Genomic DNA, 24849 nt, shown 5'->3' with positions numbered 1-24849 from the left:
AATACACCAATGCTTGATTTTATATGAAAATCATGTGGAGTCCTTTCTCAAATTTTGGAGTACAATTTATGCCCCAGGGAAAAAAAAATTATATATATACATATACACACACACATCTTCTGTGTCTTTGTGTCCAGTACATTGTCCTATACCAAGTTTGGATGCCACAGATGTAGTAGAGACAACACAGACTTTGTACCTGGACCAGCCTGGGTTCTAATCTGGGCTCCACCAGCATGTGCATGTTCTTCACTTCTATGAATCTGTTTTTTCAAATGTATAATGAAGATGATAAACATCATATGGTGTTGTTGAGAAGCTTCATGATCTAATACGTGGAAAGAGCCTAGCAGAAACCCTGGCACAGCATAGATACTCAGGAAATGTTACTTCCCTTCCTCACCTACTATGCTTCATGTGGCACATACATATATAAAGGATAAAATCTGACAGAGCAGCATCCAGAAACATTCTTGTCTGGATGAAGCCAGCAAGGCAAACTTCAGAAATAGTGGAGTCAAATGATGGTAGAGTTCTCATATTCAAAGCTAGATAGCCACAACCAAAAATTTTCTGTGGCCTAACCAAAAAAAACACCACTATTGGTCAACATCAGGCTTGTCCATCACCTCCTAGCCTCTTGGCCTCCAGCGTGGGGACTTGAGCCTTAGATTTAGTGCTGCCTTTCATAGGCTCGAAGTGGCTCCTCATGGACTGCAGTTCAGCCTTTGCTACTCACTCTCAACAATTTTTTAAATTATTAAATATTCTAAGTATAACAAAAGCATACCAAAAAAAGGATAGTAAACACTCATTATCCACCACCAAGCTTATGAAATAAAATGTTACAGGTATTGACCCCCCTCCCTTTCTCTTTCCTTACCAGAGGTATTACTGTCCTGAATGTGGGATTTATCATTTTAATGACTGTTGTATATTTTTACATACCCATGAATAATATATTGTTTCATATTCAACTTTATAATAAATTATCATATTGCATGTATTTTTCTTGAACTTGCTTTTTACACTTAACATCATGTTTTTGAAACTTTTTCTATGTAGATACATGTAGCTACACTTGGTTCATTGTAACTAATGTATACTTCTGTTGCATTGCATTTTATTGTGATAATGTACCACAATGTACTAATCTATTCTCTTATTAATGGACAGTTAGTTTCTAACTTTTTGCTGTTACAAACAAAGTTGCAATGAACATTCTTGTACCTGTCTCCGAGACAGGTGGGAAGCAAGATTTCTCTTCTATAGCGATATATAACTAGGGATTGAATTGCTAGGTCTTTGGTATGTGAATATGTAACTTAACCAGGCATGATGTAATTGTTCTCCAAAGGGGCTGCACCAATCTACAATCCAATTAGCGATTTATAAGAGTTTTCTTTTACCCAAATCCTACCAACATCTTGTATGATCCCCCAACTTTTCTCAAATAGATGTGCACACATTTGACTTGTGGGTTGGATTATCTGGTGTGGACCTAGTATACTCCTACCTACCCCCACCTCCAGCCCAATATTGCTCCAAAGTGTGATAAGGAAGTCCTATCTTTGGAGAGAAGTGTAGCCTTCTCCAGCCTGACCAAAATAGCAGACTCTTGTCTATCATCTACCCTAGGGCTGTCTGCTTCAGCTTCCATCTGAGAAGGTGACCCTGGACTCATTCTGTGTTGCACAGGATTGGTAGAGTGCCACTCTATCCTATGCCCTTCCAAACACTCCTTGTGGTCAGCAGTACTAAGCTCAAGTATATCAACCTGACTATTTTAGATGCCACCAGCACCAGGTGAGACCTAGTCCCTAGTGAACTAAGAGGAGCATGGACCTAAAAGTTCTCATGGGATAAAGATATATATTTGCACAACCCTGACTATGGAGCCTACTTTCTTTCCACCATTCCCATCTCCTGCAAAGTATGACTCAACTTGGGGAAAGTGTTAGTGATGGGAAAGGTCTTACAGGGATTTGTTTCAAAAGAAGTGGTGCCATAGGAAACTGCATGGTGAAAACCACTGCACAAATGAGTAACCAACCAAAATAGAGTTGGGTACAGAGGAGTTTGTTTGGACAAATTCATCACATTGCCCTGTGATTAATCCATTGTTCCTGTCCTTTATGCCAGCTAAGGACAGCTTGGGAATTTGGAAATTCCTTGATGGGCTCCTCTTCATGAACTTTGGTTACTGGCCTGCACTTGACCCTGAGTCACATTGTGGACTACTGCTGTCTGCCAAATGTGGCTTCTCCAGTTCCCAGCAGATTCCCAGGTTCTGTTTCTGTTTCAACCATTGGTCCCCACATAAAATCAGATGCAGGACTCTGAGCTGGAAGGAAGCTGGTAGATCTTATAGTTCCACACCTTCACTTTACATTTGAGAAATCAAAGGTTGACATATGTCGGAAGTGGCAGAACTATGATTCAATCCCAAGTCTTTCTTCCTCCAAAATCCACACTCTTGTGAATGGCACTGAAGCCATGGGAAGAATGAGATTGCCTTGTAAGACAGTGTAGGTGTAAGAATAAGGGGATCTGGGTTCTGGGGCACTCCAATCTTTAGAGTTCTAGAAGAGAAGGAAAAGCCTACACAGAAATATGAGAAAGAACAACTGATGAGGGAGATGGACAGAGGATGCTGTGATGGGAGTCAAGAGAAGAAAGCATTTTAAATTGAGAGGGAGGTTAACTGTGTCTGATGCTGTAAGAGGGTGAGTAAGAGGAAGCCAGAGAAGTGACCATTGGATTGGGAATGTGGAAATCGTTGGGGACCTTCACAAAGCCCGTTTCAGCAGAACTGTTGAGACAAAAGTCACTGCAAAATAGGTTAAAAAGTGAGGGCTTTCAATTTTCAATTGAGGGGTAATGACATTTTTAGCCCTTTTGCTTGCAAAAAGCACCCAAAATCAGGAGAAGGTAAAACAAAACCACAAATTTGAGGAAATTAAGAAATATTTAACCATAAGAACACCATAGATGAGGACAGAAAGAATACAGGGAGTGGCAAGTGATGTAAGCAGTCAGATGTAATCCTGAAGAAGAGATACTGAAGAGGAACTAGCCTTGTAGCCTTGCAGAATCTTGGAAAGCTCAAAACCTGGAACTGTCAGATATTGCAGAAGGCAAGGAAGGGTTACAGAGTGAAGACTGGACTATGTTTAAAAGTTTATCTAAGGATCTTTTCAACCTTCAGAACTACTTGCCTCCACTACAATTTGAAAATTACCCCTTTTCCAGCTCCACCAGAAAAGAGAAGTATATTCTCTGGCAAAATTAAACAAGAATGGTTTCCTGGACGGACACCAGGCATGGGAGATTATGGAGATGTGCATAACAAATGTTGCTACTTCCAATCCTCCCCCTTGTCAATTCCAGAACTAACACAAAGGAAAGAGTTTGGAAACTAATTCTCTGTAGAAATAAGTATTTCAGAGGGGGAAAAATGCTCATACATTGATATTTGAGGGTCCTCAATGAAAATATCCTGTTGACAAAAACTGATCATCCACCAACTGGCATACCCCACCATGCACACAGAGCTTCCAACAAGTCTTAGTCTCGCTCATCTGCTATGAACAGATGTATAGTCAAAGATCACTTCACATTTGAAATCTTTACCAGGAAAAATTAGGAAGTGAGTACTCTTTCAAGAAGTTGTGTTTTGAAGAGAAATGCATTGAATTGGTCAATAGCTAGAGGGAGATGTGGGGTCACAAAAGATTTATTTTGTTAAGATGAAAGATACTAGAGTATATTTATATGCTGATAATCATCTCCAGTATTTTTCTTCCTGACTTGAAACAAATGTGTAGTCACAAATATTTAGAAAAAAGCCTTTTCAGTATGTCTGCTTCTAGTTAGGATGTAGAGGCATATGAAAAACCTTCATTTCCATGGTCAACCAGAAAAGTTCAGAAAAAATAAAATTCATATGTTCTTCTGGGGCTAGCAGACACACAGGAAGCACTGATGAACTGAATTAGAGAGAAACAAGCCCTATAGAGCTGAGCAGAGATCTACAGAAACTTCCATACTTGGAGGTGGATACCTGATCTGGCTAGAGAAATTGGAAATGTAGGCCAGCCATGGACAGAGACTTTTCAGGCATGAGGAAAAGTCAACTGAGCCTTAGACAACAATGTGTGCCAGAGGGATGGATTATCTGAAAGATCCCCAATGAAAAAAGAAATTTCTTAGCCTAATAATTCTCCCCTCTCACCCACACCTCTGCATTTTTCCAAGGAAGTAGCAGTGGAGGACTTGTTGAAAAGCAGAGAGAAATCACTTAATCCCACGGATACTTGTGGTACTTGGATTCTGGAGTCCTAAGGTCAAGCAAAATTATCTGAAGCTGTGCCTAACTCCCTCCCACCTCAAATACAGGAAAGATCACAAAGGCAGGGCAGGGCAGAAGGCTGGGACTTCGGCCAATAACACTCTAGGGAATACACTGTAATTAAAGCTGTGCTCCAACCCAAAATCAACCTAACTCAAGGGAGAATCTAAATATTCAGCCTCCCACCCCAGCTTACAAAGATAAAAGGCTTACACTCTGCAATGAGTCAACAAAACAAATCAATATTATACCTAAGTTTCCACTGCTTTTTTAAAAATATACAATGTGTGAAATACAAACTAAAAGATTGTGAGACATGGGAAGAAGTAGGAAAATGTAATCCACAATCAAGAAAAAAACACAGGAATGGAAGCAAACCACAAATGACTCAATTATTGGAATTAGTAGACAGGGATTTTTAAACAACTATTATAAACATATAAAGAATTTACAGGAAAAGGTGAATATAATGGAGGAAAACATGGGATATCCGGGAAAAAAAAAGAAAACCGAGTGAAAACTGTGGACTGAAAATTTTTTCTGCAGAAAATGGATTAATGAACTTAAAAACACATTAATAGAAATTATTTAAACTGAAAGAGAGAAAGGGAAAAGATGGGGGTGGTGATGAACCAGATCCTATTATTTGTGGGGTAATATCAAGTGATCTAATATATGTATAATTAGAATACCAAACATGATGTTCCACACACGGATTCAAGAAGCTGAAAGAACCCCAAACAGGACAAATACCAAAAAAATAATAATAATAACCTAAGTACATCACAGCTGAATTCTTGAAAACCAGAATAAAGAAGGAATCTTAAAAGCAGTCCAAGGGGGAGGGAAAAGACATATTACAGAGAAACAACAATGAAAATCACTTACTTTTCACCGGAAAAAAAACACATGCAATCCGGAAGACAAAGGATCAATCTCTTTAAAGAGATAAAAGGGAAGAAAAGTCGATTTAGAACTCTGTATCCAGTGAAAATATCCTTAAAATTGAAGGTGAAATTAAGACATTTCTAGAAAGAAAAAAAAGCTAAGAGAATCATCACCAGCAAATCTGCACTACAAAATAAATAAATAAATGCTAAAAGAATTCTTTAAGCACAGAAAAAATGATACCAGGTGTAAACTAAAGCTACCTAAAAAGGGAGAGTACCAGAAATGGTAACTATTTTCTTAATTTCATAAAAAGACGATTATTTAAGACAGAAACAATTAACACTGTATTTTGGGGTGAATTACGTATACAGAAGTAGAATATATGACAACGATAGCACAAAGGATGAGAGGGACTTACATGGAAGTATAATATTAAAGGGTTTTTCCATTATATGAGAAGTAGCATAATATTAACTTTTGGTAGCCTGTCATAAAATAAGGATAAATATCCATACAGCAACTGCTAAAATGAAATGAAAGGGAGGATATTACTATAGACCCTACAGATATTAAAAGAGAATAAAGGAATATTAAGAACAAAGTAATAGAAATAAATTCAACAATTATAATGGAAATTAATAAATACCTGCGCATGTTACTGTATATAAATTATACCTCACTTTAAAAAAATATAGCAAAGAATCTTTGGTTCAACATGCATCCTGATGTCATTAATCCTACTGGCCTATTCTTTGGTAAAAATTGCAAAGAGGACATATTTCTATACATTATAAACAAATGGTCAGAGTTGGTTGTGGGACTTCAAGACTCTAACAGCAAAAATGTCTTTAATTAATCTTTGCTATTCTGTTCTGTTTACTTCATGTTTTTTTGTAGTCAACCCTGGAGCCCTGAGACATCTGGAAATATTGTGAGTGTAGCATTAGTGGTTAATAGTGATGTGTGTTGAATGTATAGTTGAGGCTCCGAAGCCAAAAACTCCAGGACATTTGAGAAAAGTCAATTCCACAGAAGCTGTTGTACTAGGAGGCAAGTGGACAATGCAGGGCTAATGCTGGGTTTTGGGGGGTGGTGGAGATTGTTTTTATAGACTGAAAATGTGGTAGATGTTGCCTAACCCCAAGGAGGATTTTGCAGTAGAAGCATCACTGGGATACTTGGGGTAAAAAGTTGCTGAAGTGCTTCTTGACATGCTTATGTGCATTTATCCTTTAATGTTTTCATCAGCAAATATTAAAATGTCACAATACAACTGGAATCCCAGAAAGTAATCTTCAAGAAGTTTACAAAAATTCCCAGGGCAAGAGAAAGCCCTACAGACACCGTAACTGATTCTCCCCACTCCCTACCCATACAAACCAGCGTAGTGCTGGTTGCATGTTGTGTGCTCAATAAATAGTTGTGGAAATGAATGAATGGATGGATGGATGCATCCAAACTGGAGTCATTCATTCAACAACACATCACTCTATGTCCATCATTAAGTGTCACAGGGGTTGCAAAAGGAGCACAAGACATATGGCCTGAAAACCCTTAACTTCTAAGTAGGAACACTGGCAGAAATACGAAACCACCAAGGAAAAGAGGCGACTCTTTAAGAGCAGCCTGTTTTCATAGGACTCCCAGACTCTGTCATTTCCCAGGAAGATAATATTTCATTTGGTAGTAACCAAGTCTTCAGAGAGGAGAGCTTCATATCGCCCCCTTTAAAAGATCTTTCTCCCAATTTTCTTTCATTTCTAAGAGAGCATTAAAAAAAATAGACTCTTTATTAATAGTCCTATTGTCCCAGAATTAAAATGGACCCACAATTTCCATGAAACCATCTGTGTTGTTTGCTTAGATGTAGGAACGTAGAGAAGGGGCATGGAGTAGGGAGGTGGGGCCGTAAGTTCTCTGACCTTTTACCAAGGAGGGTGGTATAAGGGTAGTGTGACCACTGCCTGGGACTAGTGAGCTCATCATATCTTGCCAGACACAGAGTATCAAGGATAAGGACAGTTTCCAAAACAGCCTTTGCTTGTTCTGGTACCAAAAAATAGAAAGCTCAAGAAAATACTTGTAAAGGAAAGGAAATAGGCTTAGAGAAAACACCCCAGTTCCCAGACTTTTTTTGCCAGGGAAAAAATACAGAGAAGCCAGGGAACCTTTTCCACAGCCCCATTGTGCCTTTTTTTAGTCCTCTTTTTAAAGTTTTAGTCTTAACACAATATTCCAATTTTAGTGTTACCAAAATGTCCTAAACCTCACTAGTCAATGACCTAGTCAAAGATAAGGGACTTCCCTGGTGGTCCAGTGGTTAAGAATCCACCTTCCAATGCAGGGGATGTGGGTTCAATCCCTGGTCGAGGAACTAAGATCCCACATTCCGCAGGGCAACTAAGCCCGTGCGCTCTAGAGCCCACGGGCCACAATGAAGATCCCGCGTGCCGCAACTAAGAGCCAAGGCAGGCAAATAAATAAATAAATAGATTTTTTAAATGACCAAAGATAAGACCACATTTACTTTTTTTGTTCACATTTACTTTTGATACCCAATCTCCACCCGCCTAATTGTCAGAAATTAGCCCCCCAACCCCATAATGCCCCTCAGCTGTACCGAAGTGTTTCAGGGTGCCACCTCTGTGTGCTCAGGAATAAACCTCAGTTTTCCTGTCCCAGCCTCACTCTCATATCCCAGCCTCACCCTCATGCCACCTTGTTTGCTGTTATCCTCATGAAACTGCCAACCTGCAGGGCAAAGTTGCCCTCTGCCAGGTGACTGCTAATGCCACCCTCCCCCTCCCTTTGGTGGCCTCAGGTGGGGACTCCGCTGTCATCTTTAACCCTCCTTCTAATGCATAGATGTATGCTCTTTCTCATTACCAAACGATAGAGTTGAAATTAAACTATGGCTTTCAATGGAATTTATTAAAATTGGGGGGAGGGCGTATGTAAAGAGGTACAACACAGAGAATGGTCTATAACCACATGGGCCCGGACCTGCCCTACAGTCGATCACTACCAGGTCAGCTCCTGCCTGGCCACCGTCCACATGGCCAATGAAGCTTATTTCCTCCTCCCACCTCTTCAGCAAATATTTGTTGAATGTCTGTAATGTTCCAGGTACTATAGCAGACACAGAAGATATAGTGGAGATCAAAACAGACATGGCCCAGCCCTGATGGAGTTTAAAGTCTAGAACTGAAACAAATGAACAAACTAAAGTGAACAGATAATCACATAATCAAATGTTATTAGTTATAAGATGTCCTAAGTGCTATAAAGCAACAATTGTGGGGTGCCATGTGAAGTCTAATTGAGGGAGCTAATTTGAATTGGGGAAGTCAAATGAGGCTACTTTGAGCAATTGATATTTGGGTTGGGATTGAAGGCTGGGTAAGAATTAGCCCAGTGAAGAGCTGGGCAAAGACTTTCCCCAGCCCCCAGGCAACAGTGACTGCAGGTGTGAAGGATCTGCTGGAGAAAGGAGCTTAGGAAGGCCAGTGGGACTCAGGTGAAGGGAGTGGGAGCAGAGCAGTGCAAGATGAGGCTGTCAGGGAGGCAGAGGATCCATCCCATGAAGGCCCTTGAAGGTCATGGTGAGGATTTGAGGTTTTATCCCAAGTGTAATCAATGGCTGGGAAGGGTTTTGAGCAGGGGAGTGAATGCCATGTTTTGATCCATATTTTAAGAACACTCTGGCAGCCATGTGGAGATTGAATGCAGGAGGGGTGAGAAGGCAGTCAAAAGACAGCCAGTGCCTTTCCCAATGGTCTAAGTAAGAAACGATGGTCGCCCAGAACATGAGGTTGGCAGAAGAGATGAAGAAGTGTCAGTTTCAAGGTATGTTTAGAGCACGACCGATGGAATCTAATGTTAGATTACGTACGGGAGCAGGAGAGAGGAGAGTCAAGGTAGAGGGGGTCAAAGAAGGCTTCTGGTTTCTGATTTGGGCAGCTGGGCACATGGTCTGATATCTGGGCAATGATAAGACAAGCAGACAATAATCAGTACATTTCCCAAAGTCTGAGTTACTTGGTCTTAAATATTCCACCTAAGAAGCATCAGCAGCCTGGGCCAGGGACAGGCTCAGGCTAAACCTTTTCAGTTTGTCTTTTAAAACCTCCAACCTGGCAACCAAGTCTCACCCATGACCACCCCATTACATCAGTTTTAACAAAAGGTTAATTCTGCATTGGACTTCCTCTTTAAGCAATTACCAGAATAGGCCAGTAATAAATTTTATCCATTCATTCATTCATTTATTCAAGAGAGAAACAGTTTAATATACTGACTGAGAGTAGGGCATCTGGGTTGAAATCCCACCTCTGCCACTTAGTAGTGGAGGGGCTTTGGGCAACTTCCTTAGCCTCTCTCTCTGTGACTCAACTGAGTCACAGAGTCCTTATCTGTGAAATAGAGATAATATTAGTATCTACCTCAAAGAGCTATCATGAGGCATAAGTAAATTAATTACATGTATTTTTCAAACAGAGCTTGACACAGTATAAGTACTCAGTTGGTGTGAAAAATTGCCATTGCTCTCCATTAATTCAAGTTTTACTGAAAACTGCCCACTGTCTTATGCTGCTTGGCAAAGTAGAAAGCCAGGCAGATTTTTTTTTGAATCAGGTGGATTTGACCTCAAGCCTCTGCCCTCCTACTTAACTAACCTCTCTGAACCCAAGTTTTCTTATCTATAATATGAGGGCAATAATACCCACCTTGAGTGGTTATTGTGAGGATGAAATCAGAAATCTTTGTGCAGGGCCTTGTATATAGTGGATGCTCAGTGAACACGAGGTTCTTTCCCTGCTCAAAAGAAGTTTCCCCACTTTATTTTTTTTTTAATTTTGTAATAGATCTTTATTGGAGTATAATTGCTTCACAATGCTGCATTAGTTTCTGTTGTACAACAAAGTGAACCAACCATATGCGTACATATATCCCCATATCCCCTCCCTCTTGAGCCTCCCTCCCACCCTTCCTATCCCACTCCTCTAGGTGGTCACAAAGCACCGAGCTGATCTCCCTGTGCTATGCGGCTGCTTCCCACTAGCTAACTGTTTTACATTCAGTAGTGTATATATGTCGATGCTACTCTCACTTCGCCCCAGCTTCCCCCTCCCACCCCAATGTGTCTGGTCTTTGTTGCGGCATGCAGGATCATCGTTGAGGCATGTGGAATTCTCTCTAGTTGTGTGGCATGCGGGTTTTCTCTCTCTAGTTGTGGCACGTGGGCTCCAGAGTGTATGGGCTCTGTAGTTTGCGGCACGTGGGCTCTCTAGTTGAGGTGCGTGAGCTCAGTAGTTGTGGCGCAAGGGATTAGTTGCCTTGCGGCATGTGGGATCTTAGTTCCCCAACCAGGGATCGAACCTGCGTTCCCTGCATTGGAAGGCGGATTCTTTTACCGCTGGACCACCAGGGAAGTCCCTGGGGTGTTGCACCTTTTATTGACTTTCTATTGCCAGGCAAGTTCACAACTCTGTAGGCCTAGAAGATAACATGTAGAAAATTGGTAGTAGTCCCCACTTAATTTAAATTGTGCATCTCCACCCTCTGCCCCTAAAGAAACCCCAGAGTGAGGAGGGTAATTTCAAACCCTTTATGGGCTTATTCAGGAATGAAGTTCATATTCTTTTTCAGAAACTACACTTTCTTGCCCTTTTCAGCACAGTATGAAGCTATTTAATTGACGGGAACATGAACGTGGACATCTTACATCTCTGAGGGAATGGTCCACAAAGATTCTAATTGGTCCCCAAACCTTCACATTTCCCACTGCTATCGGACCCTTTCCCAATACCATAATCCACTTCCTCTTCCTGCCCCACTACCACCTTGAGCAATCAAAGTAAGAAAACATGGGCACCAGCCCACAGAAAACACTCTTGGTCGTCCTAGAAAGCATAGATTGCCTGGGTCTTTATTTTCAAAGCTGACTACATGGTTTTCTCTGGCACAACTCTTCTGGTGGCAGCTTGCTCCAGACGCCTGCCCCTCCTGCCTGCGGTCCTTGTGGTGGCCTTGCCCTGGGTTCTTAGTACCCCCCTTTTTCTGGCTCACATGAGCCCTTTGCATCTTGATATAAAGTTGCCTAAGAAGACAAGTCTTAAGACTCGTTTCCAACGTAGAATGAAAACTTTGTCCTGTTCAGGGAATGGAAATTTTTCACCTGCACATGGAGATTCCTGAAGTGTCCTTTCCCTCAATCCTTGAAATCTCACTTATTCTACACTGTGGCCGACCCTAAATGGATAATTTACTAGAAAGACTTTCCTGCTGATAGGGTTTTGGGGGACTGTTTGGGCAATATAGACTATCCACGAAGATAAGAAGACTAAAGCATGTGACTATCAACAGCCAAATAAAAAAATGCTCTAATAAGACTAACAGGGTGTCTTTGGATTTCAGGGAACAGATCCGTCAAGGCCTAGAAGAACTCCAGAAGGTTCTGCCAGGAGGAGACACTTACATGCATGAAGGATTTGAAAGGGTAATTTTAAAAGAGTTTTAAACTCCAAAAAAAGATTGTGATGTGGAAACATCAACATGGGGATGGCTGATGAGACGAGACAGACATATTAAAGGAACTGAGTAACACCCCATGGCAAGAGTGAAAACAATTTTCCCATAAGTGTGTACACGATAACTCCATCCAAAAGAGCCGAATAAATGAAATTCCTTCTTCCTTCCCTGACACTGATGAAGGGTCTCTTAGCTAATGCTTGGCCGGCACTCATGAATCATGCCACACACAAGTCCCCTCTATTCCCAAGGTAATCTTTTCTATATATTTCTTCAGAGGTTGAGACAGAATTGCAATGACTTCAGTCTTAAGCAAAACAAGTCCCAGTCTATGAGAGGAAAGATATTGATCCAGGGTAACTTCAGATGAACATGATCCATTGATATTTGAGTGAAACCTGGGTGAATTACATAAAGAATCAAGACTGACCCAAGACTGTGGATCCAACACCAGAGATCACTGCCCACTATGGCATTTGTAGTAGCAAACAGTGGCTATATGTCTAATGACTCTTTCATATGTTTTTCAGGCCAGTGAGCAGATTTATTATGAAAACAGTCAAGGTAAGACTATATTCCTAATTACCATTATGAATTATTTAACTTTTTTTCTGTGTTTCCTTCTGAAAAAGTGCCTCAGTAATTTCATGTTTGAAAAGACACAGGATATTGCCTCTAATCCTTAAACACACACTCCGTCACAGAGGAGGAATGCATAGAAAGATGGCACGAATGAGGTCAAATTCTACTGTCCTGATGATTCCAAAAAAAAAAAAAAGTTATGTAAAAGTAATTAAGATCTCATTATGGACTACAGTCTGTAATGCTCATGAACAGCTTTGCATGTTGAATTCATTAAGTTAATAAATACTTGGAAGGGTTAGTGAAGTCTTGGATTTTTATGTCAAATTTAATTTTCTTGTCCTTCTCTGAGCTCCAAGCCTCTTCATTGCTGTGACTGGATACGATTTTAGATTAAGATACCAGTTTGGCTTAAACTTCCCTTCATTTAAGTGGAAAAAAAGGAATAAAATGTACTTAATAGCATGCTTAGCACAGAGAAATAATATTTATTATTATTATTATTTTAGTTATTATTACTATTACTACCCTGTCTTTCATGGGTAGCATTTCTTTATCTGAAGCAAATCTCTTAAAAGAGGTTCAGCATTAGAGCGGGGATTTTCCTCCCAGGCCTGTAGAGGTGTCCACATCCTCTTTCACTCTAAACTGCAACAAATAGGTCAGACCCAATATCAACAGCAACACTTGTTATTATAAAGCCACCATCATCGATGTTACTGGAAGTTTCAAAATCACTGAAAGAATTCTAATAGGTTTTGCCAACTGCAAAACCAATACTTTCAGTAATACTTCCAGTCAGCTTATAAATCATGATGACTGCTACTCTTTGCCAAACTCTTCAAGGGATGTTGCATATGTGGTCAAGGACAGCATGTGAGAAGGACCCCCGAAAGGCCCAGGTGGTCGAGTTTGCCCTCAGGCCTTGGCGAGAGTCATGTGGACTGTTGCTAGGAAATAGTCATGTTTGATTCACTGTAGCTACTCCCAGCTATCAGTCCAGCGACCATTTCACCAGGTTTGGCCTTTTTTTTTAAGAAAGACTTGGAAACCCAGAAACAAAACATATTCCCCCTTAGAGTCTGTCCCACATTCTTCTTCGTGCCAGAGCTACTTCCGGTCCCCAAAGAAAAGTTGTTGATTCTCACAATACTGACCTTGGGTGGTGGAGCTGCGAAGAGACAGACGCCCAGGGCTGAGAGGGGGTTTCCCTTGGTGCAGCGGGATGAACTGAGTGGGTCTGTGTTGTTTGAGCAGGATACAGGACAGCCAGCGTCATCATCGCTCTGACCGATGGGGAACTGCATGAGGACCTCTTCTTCTATTCAGAGAGGGAGGTAAGCGACCGCCCGGCCTATGTCTGACATGGAAACGGCGCTTCTTCCTTCTGAAATGGGCTGCGGTCTTTCCACTCGGGCAAAATGTTAAGTGTTCTTTGTAAAGTCCCTGGATAAAATAGTGTCCCATACGTGAAAGATAATTCCAATAACTCATTTTTAAAGTGAATCTTCATGTCTCACACCTGGTAGGTATTTTTCCCTTTTCCACAGATTTGCATATTACTCTGTGTTTTAAGGGACGAGATATATCTGCCATGCCTTTCTCGAAAGCAGTGTTGAAATACCATATGTAACTTTTCAACAAATCCATTGGTACTATTTTTCCTTCATTTCTACTAAAACCAGGAGGGAAAAGAATTACTTGAAATATGTGAAAGCCAATTTTGTCAAAATGTAGTAATCACTGAAATTCTTCCTCTAAGAACCAAAGCTGAACATTAATTGGGGAAAAGTAAATTGTAATCTCTCCTTCAGTATTTCTTTTTTCCTTTTCTTTATGCCCTTACAAAGCACTCCTTAAAGCAAGTGAAGGAATCCTCTCTAAATGAAGCTTTCAGTTTATAAAGAGATTCAGAAAAAGAGGTTTATCTAAGAGTTGAAAAGTGATATTTATATTTAGGAAATTCTTTCCTTTCAAATTTCACATTTGAGCTATATGTATATGTGGCCCCAGGAAACCAGTTCACCATAGGAATGTACTGAAGCCTCATTAGTGACAAAGGCTCATTCAGGCCAAGTTAGAAAGAAACACAATAAGGAAAGAGACAGGCAATGATGGAGGGAGATGCCAGCCTCTGGAGGAGGAATCAATCAGAGAATTACACTTATCTCAAGGTCTTGATTACTATTTAATTTAAGTTCAGCTCCGCAAGCAAGAAATTGATATGCATTCATTCATTCATTCATTCAGTGCTAACTGAGAGCTTGGCCTGTATGGGCACTTTGCTAGACACTAGAAACACACTGGTGAGTAAGACACAGTTGCTGCCTTTATGGGCTTTACTGTGTAATACTGTTCAGCTTTTTGAAGCCTCTGTTGGCAAAGGGCGTGAGGAAATTAAGTAGATAAACGCATTACTGACCCCCTACCCTAACTTGTACAAAATTTACAAGGGGGAAACCCACAAGTAAATATGACAGAGGCTCCCTGAGCATCCAGGAAATAATATATTTCTATACTCTACAGTTGAAACTGACTGTATAATGCAAAATGGCTTATTTGGATGCTAAATAACCGTCAACTAAAGTAAAAACCCTAATAAGGAAATAACTGAATATAAAATAAATGATAGGTGTCAGAGGTTTAAAGTAGAGGTTAGTAGAAAAGAATTTTAGGTATGGCACACACAAACTTGGAAAAATATTTGCAGTGCCAATGCCAATAGGACGAAGGTGTCTGAAAAAGAAAGATAAAGCTCAAGATATATAAAGAAAATGAGCTTTTCCATTTTTGATAATACTATATAAAGCCCAACTAGAGGAGAAAAGCCATAGAAGTCGTTGCAGAGAAGGCTGGGGCTAGACTGTACCTAAAAGTTTATTTTATCCTGAAAGCAGCAAGAAATATTTCTAACATGAAGGAAAAAAGATGTACGTTTCTGTCCCTTCTAAAATTCAGTGTTAGTCACAAGTGGGTTTGAGTACTAAGAGAGGGGAAAAAGGGACGCGATTCAAATCAATATGCATATATTGAGCACCTACTATATGTTTACTATCAATGATTTATTAAGTTTCTACTGTATATACCAAGGATTTCCAATTTTTATTTTCTCTTCTGAAACAAAGAACCTGGAAGAGCCTGTAATAAATCAGATATTAAAATCAAGCCAAAATCTGGATATTATTCATTAGGTTACCCTCTCAATACTTACTTGTAGATAAAGTCATGGGTTCACCCACTCAAATATGGACCTTAAATCCCATACCATTGACCCAGTGTCTTCTTTGGGAATAAAAAAGGCCATATTCACGAAGGTGCTGACATTGATGAGTATCTGCATTGTTCTACGCCTCATGTGAGGAGCTCTGCATTTATTTTCTCATTTAATCTCCAAAGTACTTTACAGAGAAAAGCCAAGTGTCAAAGGCAGGTATATTGGATTCCAAAGGTCACATCCTTTCCGATAGAGCACGCTGCCATTACAAAGGAAGAACGTATGTCAATAAAAATCCATCAGAGGAATAGAAAAGATAATCATTTCCCCAGAATATTTAATATGACTTAGCCTACAGTATCCTTTTCCTCCCCTCGTCATTCGAAGCTTCTCATCAAGACTCTACTTCTGTGGATCTTCCTCAACACTTCCCATTAGACTAATCACTCGCCTCACATCCACCATATTGCATTAGAATGTGATGTTCACTGGAGAATTGGCTCTTTGGGGACAGGGATTGCCCTCTCCCTTGTGGTACCTGGCATATAGTAGGTGCTCAATAAATACCTGATCACTGCAGTTAGGCTGGGTGATCTAAAAGGAGTACATTTGCCACTGCTTCTCTCTCTAAATGTCTTTTCTTTCATTGGCCCAGGCTAACAGATCCCGAGATCTTGGTGCAATCGTTTACTGTGTGGGTGTGAAGGATTTCAATGAAACACAGGTATGAGCATGGATTTCCTCAGGTCTGGGAGCCTACTCAGCTTGTGAATGATAGAAAACATGCAGTCGCTGCAGAGGGTGCATCAGCAGCATAAATACCCATTAGATGGATGATTTTTCCAGAAATGCTAAGCAGGGAGGGAATTATTGGATGCGTGAGGGATGTGAACCTATTTGCTAATGTGCTTGAGGGTCTTCAATGCAGACCATCCAGGCAGCATCTTTTTTGGTTGACTTTCTTAGTACATGTTAAATTGCCAGGAGGTCAAAATAGATCGAAATTAACTTGGAAAACTTGTTGGTTTTTTTTAAAATTTAATTTGATAAATCTGATTTCCTTATTTAAATGGCAAACATCCCTTTTTTCTCATTAAAGGTGCAATGCATTTCAATACCCCCCAAAATGGAAATAATTGGCCAGTGGGCAAAAAAAGTATGTCCAAGTGTTCACAATAAGCAAATTGTAAAAAAGTGTTAGCAACCTAAATAGCTGTTCTTCAATGTACTTCATAGTTTCTTTTTGTTCTAATAACATTGACAAAGTTCAGGATATGTTGTTAAATGAATAACATAGGGTTACAAAACAGTATGGGAATAGTATGAATCTACTTTTTAAAATAAAATGTGTATATTTGTATAGGAAAAGTCTGAAAAACTATATCAAATTAACAGTAATAGAAAGATGATGGATGGATGGATGGACAGACAGATGAATTATTAATAACTTTTTTCTTTTTATTTTAACACTCCTGGTTTTTTGAAATTTCCCAATGATTGTGTATTACTTTTACAATCAGTAAAAATCCTGGCACTGACTGACTGTGGCAATCACAGCACTAGACAGAGTTTGGGAGTAGAAAATCTCCACAGATCAGTTTCTCCTTTCTCCAGTCCTCTGCTCCAAAAAGCAGGAGCAACCAAACCAATCTCAAGGCTCCTTTCCTCAATGAGCAGTTTGGGTGAAAGATAAGGGTCCCCATTCATTGGGCTCGCCCAACACCAAAGCTTGAATTTATTTTTAAAGTTGCTTTGAAAGGAAACTTGAGTCTGTTTGATTCGCATATAGTTGCCAACAGAAATGTGGTTGAATGGGAGAAAAATAAGCCAATGGCCTGCCCCCAAATCCATAAATACATCAACCCAGGCCAAATGTTCATCTAGCTGGGCAATCTTACCGCTGGTCCCAAGGAGACAAGTATTAAAACAAATGTAAAAGCTGGAACCGACCCTCTGGACCCGCTCCAGAGAGTCCCCTGGTAATCTCATTATGACTGAGGGCTTCTCAGTGAGGTCCCTGAGCCCAGGCAAGCCCTCAAGTTCCTATGGGTTTTAAAAGGAGATGGAGGCCCCTGGACCCAGTGGCTTTCCTCAGTTCTCCACGTCCAAGCCTGACACATCTCCGTGTGTGTTTGTGTTTGCTGTGTCCTCAGCTGGCCCGGATCGCCGACAGTAAGGATCATGTGTTTCCAGTAAATGATGGCTTCCAGGCCCTGCAAGGCGTCATCCACTCAGTGAGTAGAGCGCTTCCTCTGAGAATGGATACCCGGGCGCTTTCTGCCCCCTGACCTGCTGTAGATACCCCAATTCCATCTCAGCTAAGGCTGGTGTTCTTCTACATTTCTTTGTATATCTTTATATCTGTCGTGTTCCACGTCTCCATCCTGCCGTTCACACGTGTTTCTTTTCTCATTCTCCTGTGCCAATTCTTTACCCTACAATGGAAAATTAAAAATGGAAAGGAAACTTGCTCTGGCAGCGAGCCAAACTTCAGGCAGTTCTCATACTGGAAGGACTGCAGCCGATGCTGTGCACTTGACCGACCTCAGCTTTCCCAACCGTGACTGCTTTTTGAACATTGCAGGCTCAGCCTATATCACTTGGCCATCAGAGGCACTTTCGACCAGTGGTTTTCTATCTTGGCTGCCCATTGATGATTATCTGAACAGGATTTTTAAGATCTTCCCAGGTGATTTTAATGGAACCACTGCTTTAGATCTATAATCCCCAAATATGAAGGTTTCTTTTTTTTATATTAAACTTTTATTCATTTAATGAATGGAACTTACCTGGAGTCACAACATAGATTCTTTTTTTTCTTTTTTCCTTTTTTTTTTTTTTTTTTTTGTGGCTCATTTGTTTTTGGTTTTTTGGTGTTTTTTTTTTAATAGTTGATTTACAATGTTGTGTTAATTTCCGGTGTACAGCAAAGTGATTCAGTTACACACATACATACAGACACACACACACACACACACATATATTCTTTTTCAGATTCTCAGATTCTTTTCCCTTGTAGGTTATTTTAAGGTATTGAGTATAGTTCCCTGTGCTATACAGTAGGTCCTTGTTGGTTATCTATTTTATATATAGTAGTATGTATATGTTAATCCCAAACTCCTAATTTATACCTCCCCCTGCTTTCCCCTTTGATAACCAGAAGTTTGTTTTCTATGTCTGTGGGTCTATTTCTGTTTTGTAAATAAGTTCATTTTTTTAGATTCCACATTTAAGCAGTATCATATGATATTTGTCTTTGTCTGGCTTACTTCACTTAGTGTGATCATCTCTAGGTCCATCCATGTTGCTGCAGATGGCATTTTTTCATTCTTTTTCATGGCTGAGTGATATTTCACCCTCATTGTAAAATATGAGGGTTTCAATGTTCCCCAGAGTTTGCACCGGCACCAGCCCTCTTTTTCATCCCATCCTGGTTTTTTATCATCCCTTTCCTATCAGTGAACAGGACCTGGCTTCCTGGGCCTCTCTTTTCTACCATCCATCCCCAGGCTAGGCCCTTGGTCCAGCTGGAATATTGGAGGATGCTAGTCTTTGAAGCCTCAGCCAGAAGGCCTGTGTGTGTGCTGCTCCTGTAATAAAGTCCAGGGTTGCTGAAGCCTCCATCTTTAGATTTGGGGACCAGGCAGACAGACAGTGGTTTCTCCAGTTGGAGCTTCAGACTTGGGGTCCAGGATGCAGATTCAGAGCTCAGAGGACCACTGTCCTCTTAAGATGTCAGTGGGGTCTTAATCCAGGGTTACCCATCAGGAGCTTGGGATCTGCCCAGCTCCCGCAGACTGACCTAGGAAACCTCCAACCTGGATGTGCCTCAGGCTTCCTCTCCCTCCCTCCAAGGTTTGCTTAGAACCCCAGCAGAGTGGAAAGCAGAGTGAGAAGTAGGAACTTTGGAGCTGGGCAGCCCAGAGTTGAAAGGCTGCCCCAACAGCTTACCATTTATAGATCCTTAGATGAGGTATTTCGCTTAGTTCCATATTTGTATAAGGGATTAGTGATAAGACACATGTCGTAGGCTTGTTTGAGGATTACAAGAGCTAACACTAGTGAAAATACCTAATATTTTTCCAGGCACATAATCAGTACTCAAGACATATGAATTATTTCCTCTTCCATGTCCCTTCACCATCATATGAGAAACCTTAGTGTCAACTTCCTCCTCACCCTCTAAATTTTCTTGAATATGCATAAAAGTCACCTGGGGAATCTTGTTTGCAATACCCATTCCCAGGCCCTATCCCCAGGAGCTTCTATCACAGTCAGTATGTGATGGAGCCTATGAAACTGCATCTTTTAAATCTGCACGTTTTAATCAGTGCCCCAGGTGTTGTACTTTCACAATCTTGATATATGTGACCTTACATTTTCAGAACTGTGAAAAATAATTCCACCCCAAGTTGGGAGTTCCTATCCTAAATATGTCCATATGACAGTCGTCTTCTTTAAGATGTGTTTGCGAGGAACAGAAACACACTTAAACCACCTTAACCAGAAAGTGAAAATTATTGAAAGGATAGAGAAGTTATCAGTGCCAATTATGGATCCCCAGGTGAGGAACCCCTACTGTAAATAACTTCTGGGGTCAGTGTGGCATACTTGACAGTATAAGTGACAAGAGATGTAATAACCAGGTAAAACAACACCCAAATAGTGATTTAGATAGACAGTTAACAGCAGGATTTTGGCCTGATCATGAATCCTGTGGCAGCTCAGAGGTCTACTGTTCTGGACTGGAGCCTTCATGAGAAACTGGGGTAGACCTGAATTCCTAAAAGACCAAGGATGGGTGGTGGGTAGCACCAGAGAAGAGATGGCATGACCTCAGCCCAAAGACCGGAAAAGAGCAAGCATATTTTTAAGACAATAATAATGCTTATCTGTCTGGTGGGAGAGTTTGGATAAAGGAGTCAGGAGTAATGGGAAATAAGCCGAGACATTGGGTTAGAAGCAGATTGATGAGAGCCTTGAAGGGATTTTGACTCCAACTTAGTGTAATCACTGAAACATTTTGAACGTCTAACAAGTAATATTTAAGAAGAGAATCTGATAGCAGTGTCCCTATATATAGAAAGGACACTGGGGGGGCCCAGAGGCAGGAACCCAGGCATGAGGCTACTGCAGAAGTCCTTTCTTCAGATGGCTGGGTTTAAACAGCGACAACTCTTACCTGTTCAAAGGTTCTTATGAGCCATGTGCCACATCATTCAACAGTTGGTTCCTACCCAAATAATTTGAGTGTTTTTATCTGCATAAATTGCCGTTGTCCTTGAGTATTTCAACCTTAGCAACTCACCCAAGCTCAACATGAGCCCAGATGTTTGTAAAACTCTCCCTAACCCCCAATGGAAATCACCCCAAAGATGTTTAAGAAATTTTAGTGAAACAGTCTTCCAAAAGGGGGAAAAAATAATTTGAGACTCCAAACTTTTAGCCGAATGATAACATTCTTGTGAGCTTTTATCTGGGAGTTATGCTAGTGGTTTCCATCCTTCCAATACTTGAAACCCATGTTTATCGCAGTTGTTAATTCATTTGCCTGGACAGAAAAACAGGGACAAGCACAGCACAACTCATCTTTCTCAACTCAGACAGAAATAATTATGGCCTGAAAGTTGGTTAACTAATTTTAAGAAGTAGGTTCATTTTTCCTTCTGGATACTGAAAAGAAAGCTCTTGTTTCCTCCCCAATCCCTGCCCCCCCCCCCCCCCCCCGCCATCTAAAGCATCTGTTCCAGCTTTTTCCCATGGACGTTGTTTTGTGGCTGGTTATTTTCTCATAATAAAGTAGGACTGGGCTTAATTATCCAAAATAGGAGTGCAGAGCAGCTTTCAAAAGCTCAAATAGTTCATGAAGTCTTAGACCCATGGTGACCTTCTTTTTTTATTGAGGTGTAGTTGATCTGCAATATTAGTTTCAGCTGTACAGCATAATGATTCAATATTTTTATAGATTATACTCCATTTAAGGTTATAAATTATTTGCTATATTTCCTGTGCTGTACAATATATCCTTGTAGCTTATTTATTTTATACATGGTAGTTGTACCTCTTAATAGTGACCTTATTTTTAAATCCCCAATCAAGGTGCAGGGGCTAATATTTATTCATTCCTCTAATACTCATTGAAAACCTTTTATGGTAGACTCTGGCCATTTGGTTATAAGTAAGCAGGTAGACACACTATCCTGGTGGAGCTTATGGTCTGGTGGGAGGGACACATAAAAACAAGTCAATAAATAAATATGTATAATTATGTGATACCATGTGACACATGGTATATAAGAAGTAACATATGACTGAGATTAAGAGTAAAGTGGTTGGTAAAGAACTCAGGCTCCTGTGCAGAGATAAGCTGAAGGTGAAACAGAGTTGTTCATTGAAAGAGCATGGATAGAACATTCTTGTCAGAGCAGAACCCTAAGATGGTATATAACAGAATGAAAGAAGAGTAGGGCTTGGATGGAAAATGACAGAAGATGAAGGAAGCAGTAAGCAACAGCTAAATCATGTGGAGCCTTGAAAACAATGCTATTTTACTGTAAGGTCAGTGGGCAACCATAGCCAGATACAAAGTCTGACAATGGAACAATCATGCTTGCAATCAAGACTCTCAGGGAATCTAGAGATCATGGTGCTTTATCCAGCTCCCCTTTGGATAATGAATAAATAAACACTCAGGACAAGTAGTCATGAGGCCTGTGAAGAAGAAGAAAAATTACTATGATTTACTGAGCATCTTCTTTCTACCAGCTCCTCTGTTAAGCACTTCCACAACCACTCTCTGAAGAGGGACTTATTATCTCGATTTTACAGGTGAGGAAACTGAGGTGCAAGCAGTTAGATAAACTGCCCCAAGTCTGCCCACTCATAATGGTGGAGGAGGGAAGTCTGGGTCCAGAGAGCCTGCTGTTTCCACAATACTGGGCTGTGAATGTCTGGGGAAGTGGAAAATCACCACTGGATTATCAGAAGCTGATTATTCAAGGCATGGATACATCAAGTCCCCGGATTCTCTGCTTCCTCAATCTGATTCCTGTGTTTTGGTCTTTTTACTGTTCCTCAATCCTCTCTACTTCAAGGAGGAAGTACTTATGTGTCAGATTTGCATAACATGTTATTTTTCAAAGTGCCCTCACTTGTTTTCCATTTTAATCTCCCATCAGTGGGACATAGGAAAAAGGCAGAAAGAAATCAATGCCTGTAGATAACTTATTTGGGGGCCAAACATTGTTCCTTTTTCCCATTTAATATTATCCTGTTTAAAAATCACAACAGCCCTAGGAGGGAAATATTCCCATTTTACAGATGAAGAAACTGAGGCTCAGATACCCTGCACAAGAGCACACAGTTCTAATGGGGAGATCAGGGTTGGAACCCAGTTCCATGACTCCAGAGCCCAGGCTTTCTCCCACCTCTATTTCCTTAGGAAGGTAAAAATAAGAAAAGTCATCATTTAGTGAATTCTTAGGTGCTAGACCCTGTGAAAATCACTTTACATAGTCATCTCATCAAATTCTCACCACCACAATTTAATGTAGATATTATTACTCCTTCTAGAGAAGCAGATACTCTAAGGACAGAGAGATTAGCTAACTTGTCCAAGACTACACAGCAGTGGGCAGTGATCCAGAATAGACTCAGCTCTGTCTCTAAGGCCCATGACAAGGTGACCATAGTGCTCTAGTGAATGATGTGGGTAGGCCAGGAAGCAGCTCCATTTCAGAGAAGGGGACCCTGAAGACCAAAAACGTGAAATGACTTGACACAGTGCACACAGTTATAGCAAAGGCAAGACCAGAACCCAGGTGGGTTCTCTGATCTGAGTGCACCATGGGTGGGCAGGAGAGCTCTTTGCCATTTACTATTAGGTGGAGAGTGCCTCTGAAAGATCTCAATTTCTGCTCAATGGATGAAATTCCATCATCATCATGAGAAGCTGGCAACTTGACACAGGCTGAAAGGAACGTCTCCCCTTCCACACTTGCTCAGGACTCTACCTCGGAGGACAGAATTCCTTCTTGTTTTTGCAGAATTCGGTTGATAGAATAAGACAAAATTTGGATGGTTGGAAGACTGGAGCCCTTTAAGCCAGTAGAACTGTAAAGGAAGAAACTATTCCTTTGCCTTTTCTTATTGTGGCTTCCTCGGGGAATTTCCACTGACCACAACTGGTGAATGTAGCGCCAGCCCTCAAGTGAAAATATGAAGCAAAGGTCCAGTGAGGCTCCTGGGTCTTTGTTTGCCTTTTCAAAAGTGCTGCAGGCAGTGAAATGGGAACCTACATGAAAGCTGGGTTTGGATAACACTGAAATGGGTCTGCAGCTTTGAATCCCAACACTTGGCCTGGTTACCATGATGCCAACTCCTCCTTCCAGCTGTCCCCACTTCTTGTGCAATCAAGGGCGGTACCTGGAACCAGGCACACTGTCTCTGAGAAGGAGAACCCAGCCACTGGCACCAAGCCATCTCCATCTAGGAGCATTTCCCTAGAATAAATATTTAAGCCTGAGTAAGGCCTCCTATTAATGCGAGGGTGAGTCAGCGCCTAGAGCTTTCTACATGTTTGATCAACAATAAACAAGTATTGGGCAAATGTGACTATATTTGCAAGGATTTCTTGCAAGTTTTGGCACAAACATCCTGTTTTCAAGGAAGCTTTAAGATTACCGAAACTGAGGAATGAATCTATTCCATGGTGTATATATATTTATTTTATTTATGAAAACCATGTCCTGTGCTGGTTTCTCCCTTCCACTCATGGGAAGGTGAAAGAAATGGAGCCCCTGATCCAGCCCTGGTGAAGCTTTGACAAAAGGCAAAGCCGATCTACCTCGCTTCCCTCCCGTCTACTCTTCCAAGACCCCCACGAGGAGCTCCTAAGGGTTTTCCTCAAATCAAAATCTGCATCACATTCCTGTAGTCCTGGAAAGTACCTGACTTTACTGAACCAACTCTCTTTCCAGGGCTAGCAGAGGGGAAAGCCCGTTTCAGCAACAGCCCTTCTCATAATCAGCCTTACTTGTGGTTGGAAGAAACCACCCTTATTTGTGATCGGAAGAAACCACACTCTCCTCCTTTGCCCCATCTGAATGCTGTCTCGAGTTCTGTCTCAACTTCAAGGCTATGCTCCTGTCCTCTCTTCTCTGAAGAGCCTGCCCTGGTCTCTCCTATACCTTGAACTCTCCCTGCCTTGAACTCCAGTGGTGCTAATTGTTGGCATCACTTGCTTGGCACGTGCCTTTCCTCCTGGTCAAATGCTAAATTG

The 24849-nt window shown here is 40.9% G+C and overlaps 1 protein-coding gene across 1 annotated transcript in view; it reads left to right on the top strand.

Annotated features, from left to right (window-relative positions):
* ANTXR1 (ANTXR cell adhesion molecule 1) overlaps window positions 1-24849 on the top strand; it is a 242165-nt gene that overhangs the window by 45459 nt on the left and 171857 nt on the right. Inside the window, exons 4-8 of the mRNA XM_059943152.1 lie at window positions 11660-11741; window positions 12304-12337; window positions 13613-13692; window positions 16225-16293; window positions 17723-17803. Coding sequence (XP_059799135.1) covers window positions 11660-11741; window positions 12304-12337; window positions 13613-13692; window positions 16225-16293; window positions 17723-17803 — 346 coding nt within the window. The remainder of the gene's footprint in view (window positions 1-11659; window positions 11742-12303; window positions 12338-13612; window positions 13693-16224; window positions 16294-17722; window positions 17804-24849) is intronic.

The sequence above is a fragment of the Balaenoptera ricei genome, chromosome 13, assembly GCF_028023285.1.
Source record: "Balaenoptera ricei isolate mBalRic1 chromosome 13, mBalRic1.hap2, whole genome shotgun sequence".
In the NCBI taxonomy this organism is placed as follows: domain Eukaryota; kingdom Metazoa; phylum Chordata; class Mammalia; order Artiodactyla; family Balaenopteridae; genus Balaenoptera; species Balaenoptera ricei.
The sequence above is the reverse complement of the archived record's forward strand: the minus strand, read 5'-3'. Positions and strand labels throughout refer to the sequence as shown.